Source organism: Poecilia formosa, unplaced genomic scaffold, assembly GCF_000485575.1.
Source record: "Poecilia formosa unplaced genomic scaffold, Poecilia_formosa-5.1.2 Scaffold61, whole genome shotgun sequence".
NCBI classification, from domain to species: Eukaryota; Metazoa; Chordata; class Actinopteri; order Cyprinodontiformes; family Poeciliidae; genus Poecilia; species Poecilia formosa.
In genome coordinates this window covers 2,719,993-2,724,831 of record NW_006800000.1, presented here as the reverse complement: position 1 = coordinate 2,724,831, position 4,839 = coordinate 2,719,993, and the positions used below count along the sequence as shown (strand labels likewise).

Here is a 4,839-nt window from a genome sequence, read left to right as displayed (position 1 = left end):
TATAGATTCTGTGTATTAGCTATAGCTTTAATGTCTTTTGAAAGTCACAATTTCTCATGAGACCCTGAACATTACATTATGTCACTCAGCCCTTACTGGAAAAGTACAGCTGAAGGTTAAATCTTTTTTTTTTTTTTCAAATGATGAGCTCAACAGAATAAAACAATCAAGGTTGCCTATTTCTCGCTTCGGGTCAGAGTTAATTGGAAATTGAATTAATGGATTAAGAGAGCAAATTGCTCTTGGGAAGCACTCGTTTTATGGCAAGAAACACTAAAAGGAAATTGGTAACATTAATTTTCAAGAATTTATTATTCTGATGTAAATGAACTCAATATTAACATGTTACAGCATTAGCTGAGGATTGGCTTTTGTGCTTTGCTTTTGATTCAAACTTCTCACATCTTGAATGTTTTATTAAACATCTTGTAGAGTTGCGTTGCATATAAAAGCAGCAAAAAAGGTAAATCGAGTGTCTCTGCAAAACTAAACATACAGCAGATACATAAAGGGTTACTACCTGTACGGTGGCTCGCTAAGGGATGACGACAATACAATGGTTCAGAGATAACCTGCCATGGAGCGTGATTTTAACTGCTTACTGTGGCCACTTCACAACAAACCAAAAACTGATTCACTCTTGCAAAAAAAAGAAAAAAAAAATCAATCTTGGTTGTATTTTTTTTTTATGTTTATCTTTCAGCTCACAATCTTAAAGGGAAAAACTTACATAACGAGCCAAAGCTATAGTACATGCTGCAGATTTGTAAAGTTATACAGTTTCATAAGATGACACTTATAATCTACAAACATAAAAAGTAGCTGGTTGTTGGTTCCATATTATTTACAAATAGCCTGATTCAAAAAGTTCTATGAATTTTATGCAACTAAACAGGAATTTATCTTGTTTGCTTTTCTGTCTGGTGTTCAGAGATGACCTCTGTTAGGATTTGGTGCAATATAAATAGACACTCATCAGCACTGTTCGTCTTTTCGTTTGTGTCAGACGCATGTTTCGTAAAGCAGGTTCTGATTTGTTGTCAGTGGCTGGTGCACATTCAAACAGAGCTTTTATCGATATATTACATCAAGAAGTACACTTAAATAGAAAAATGAGACATTTACAGTGCATATTGATGTTCGTTCAGGTGGTGGAAATTGAAATTATGATCTATGAGCAGTTAGAGATGTTGGAATTAAAAAATAAGGCCAAGTTTGCTGCCAGACCCACCCTTAAACATACAGACACATCATGAGTCCCGCAATAAACTGGAGCACTTCTTGCAATTCTTTTATCTTGATTAAATATTGTCTGATTGCATTAGAACTAATTCAAAGTTCTAAAGGGAGAGAAACCTGGTGAGAAATTGGCGCGAGGATAAAAAGGGAAAAAAAAAAACAAGCTTGTCTGATCACTAATCATCGTCACGGTCTCGGCCTGCATGCATAAACATTATGATGAGAAAACTTTACCCCTCAGGTTTTGTGTTGCTAAAAAAAAGCTGGATGGTCAGTTCGCACAGCCAGGGAGACTGTCCAACCCACACAGAGCACGGAAATATAACCCACAATCTCTTGTATTTCAGTCTTTGTGTAAACATTTTGTTTAAAATAAATAAGTAACAACACATTAAGAAGGATTTCCTCTTCAGTTCTCAGCTAGAGACATGCATCTTCTTCCCCTCTTCCTGTGCCAGACTGGTGCTGCTCTCCAAGTTGGGTTGCAGGTACGGAGCAACCGGTTATTCTGTCGGGGTGGTGGCCACTGGGCTGAGGATAGGAGTCAGTAACTCCCTCATTGGGCTCATGGGTGAAATGGCCTTATGGCTGAAATACTCAACCACTTGACCAGGTACTTCTGCAAGAACGCACTTGGCCAAAGCTGCAGGAGAAGCCTGTAACGGAGAGTAGAGAACAGGTGGAGGTGTCAAAAGTGGTGAAGAATTGCTTAATCTATTTTCAAAGTATTTCAAGTAAAGCTCTGGGGTATGTGGGCAGTGGCTGGAAGCAGAGCTATTTCTCTGCTTCAAGCTAATTACAAAAGATAAGTCAGGGTTTGACATCGTCGAAACTGCTGTGGGCAGTAGTCCAGAGTAAGCTTCTCATGTATTGATCCCAAAAGCTAAAATCACATTAAGTGTTTGCAGTACAGTGTTTTGTTCGAGTTAAATATCTATATTTCTTTTATTACGCCAATATTATTCTGTAATAATTGGGTTAGAGTCTCTTGATTTTGTGTGCAAAGTAGGTTTTATTTTGCATGCATTTTTCATGTAAACAGCAAACTTAACCGTGAAAGAAAAATGACAAGTTGAAGCTCATAAACATTTCAAGCATTTGTCTTGAAATAAAACAGGCCAGTGTTAGCTTCATACTTACAAAACTTAATTTTGTAAGCATGAAGATAATACTTGTAGGACATGACACTATCCATATTCAAGTTTTGTAGCTGTGCTCTTCTAAATTTGGCTGACAGCTTCGTTGTATTTTGTGATAATGGGTTTGTGGAATTATGGCTTAAAAAAAACCTTTAGTTAAAAAAAAAAGTATTCCCAAGTAGGAGAGTGCTAAAAAGTTACTGGCAGAGTATATAACAGCAATTGTTTCAACAACAGGACAGAAAATAGTACAATGGAGGTAGAAATATGGAGAGCGGTTGAGTGGCTTCACAGCAGCTGATAGTAATATGCATGCGTGAAGTAAAAGGATTTTAATTGAGAGAGCATGTCAGATGCTGTTAGAGCATGCACGCTGTCACAGTCACGGCTTTTCTTTCTGCAGTTTAACTGTGAAGCATATTTTTCATGCATTAGGTAAGTGTGAGAAAAAAAGTTCACTGTGAAAAGGTACAGCTAAAACATTTTAGTAATTACATGCATGTCCTGAGAACGAAAATACTCTCAATTACAGCTAAGCCTAAAAGTATTTATACCTTGTAGATTTAAACATGTTTGTATTTGTCGAGTAATTTTTAAGTATTGGCAACAGGTTAAAAAAGTAATATTAACATTTTGGAGGGGCCAGTTAGAGGCCCAGCTTGAATCCAATAAAGACTGCACAGGGAGGAGCTAATTATGACGCTAATGACTAGGAAGCTTTCCAAAGCGAAATGCTTGGCACTCATTACCAAAGATGATCAAAATACCAGTGGAAGCATTCAAAGTTCACATCAGTGTATACATGCCAAAAAAATAAAAAAATCACACTGATTTTTGAGAAGGCTGTAAATGATTTTATACATGGCATTTTCAAAAAAAGAAAAAATCTAAATAAGAACTTTTTTTTCAAAATTCATACTCATTTTACATTATTTTGTTGTTTTTTTTAGAGATAATATAGATAAAGTTGTGTTAAATTGTCACAAACATACTTCTTAGTTTAAGAAAAACTTTTTACAAAAATGTAAATAAATCCGCTAGGAGTATGATTAATATTGAGCTTAACTGTACAATATAGTAACTTCAATTTCTTTGGTGGCAGAAGATTTGTGAGTAGGACTATGCGAATTTAAAAAGCAGATGCTCAAATGGGGACATATAAATTTAACTATCCTACTGATGAGATTCATTTTAGCTTTTAGTGCCTGTGTCTCCATTCTTTAATTAAGACCGGGAAGTATGACAAGATAAAACTGCAGGATGCCTTACAAACAGATAATCTAAAGAACAAGAACAGTAGCTCCGTAGTTTAGTAAATATTGAGGGAGAAAAGGTATATTGGCAGGATTAAAATGTCTAGACAGTCACATGTAATTGCTCAATATCCAGGCTCCATTTCGCCCATATTTTCCCTTGGCAACAGCCTGGGTCAATCATTAGCAATCCTGCTGCACCTCAGAGTCGGGTGTGTTTCAGGTTACAGCAGCGAGCTCTTTCAGGTCTCTCTGTGTCTGTCTGGGCAGCTTTCCTTCTCCAACATGGCACAAACAGCTTGAATCTGCATCCCTTTTCCACATACATGTGCATCAATCAATTCATTACTATAAAGATGCTGCTTTTTTAGCACACCTTAGACTTATTAATGATTTTAGACATTAAATGAATTTAGTTTGTAAACTAAATGATCTTTTTTTGTGTCCTCCTATCTCTGCTATCCAACTGAACGAGATGGTGACACAAAGTAAAGAAATTAGCTTTAGAGCATTTTCTATAAACTCTTCCTGGAGAGATAACTTCATGGCCGTAAACATAAAGGATTCATCAGGTGTAATATTCTAATGAGCACCAAGAACCAGCAATGGAGAAAAATCTTAAAAGCTAAAGTGTCTCCATGGCAGCTTATTTTAAAAAGATGAAGAAAACATCAAAATGTAGCAGAAAAACAAGGTAATATAAGGAAAAGCTGCAACATTATGTAAATTAGAAGGCTTCATAATATAAAGGCAAAAGGCTCACAAACAAATTTTCCACTTGCATTCTCTACCATGAGAATGCATAAACAATAATCTCCCATAAACAATCCTATAAACAATAATCTCAACAGTGCAAGTCATTTAAATTCAGGGCCAAAATTTCCAGGTTCCTGTTGTCACATTATATCAGTCATACACACAGGACTCTCAAGCCTTTGACAGGCGACATTATCACAATATTGTGTGAGTAATAGTAATAGTAAGAAGCATTTCCAGAGAGGGAAGCAAACATGATCATAGATGGATTTACACATACTTAGGTAAGTATTTGTTGTTGACGTGGAGAATACAGTATATTCAATAAATTTCTACCAGAACCCCAATTAAAAAAATAAAATATTCCTTTAAGATTGTTTTTAATATATTATTTATAAACATACAAAGCTTTGTTTTCCCACAGTAGTTTGAGTAAAATCTTTTTGTAATTC

At 35.6% G+C, this 4,839-nt stretch overlaps 1 protein-coding gene across 1 annotated transcript in view; it reads right to left on the bottom strand.

Moving 5' to 3' along the window:
• Window positions 1-288: 288 nt before the first annotated feature.
• cpne7 (copine VII) overlaps window positions 289-4,839 on the bottom strand; it is a 41,205-nt gene continuing 36,654 nt past the window's right edge. Inside the window, exon 17 of the mRNA XM_007554143.2 lies at window positions 289-1,895. Within this exon, the coding sequence (XP_007554205.1) occupies window positions 1,743-1,895 (153 nt within the window). The 3' untranslated portion in view covers window positions 289-1,742. The remainder of the gene's footprint in view (window positions 1,896-4,839) is intronic.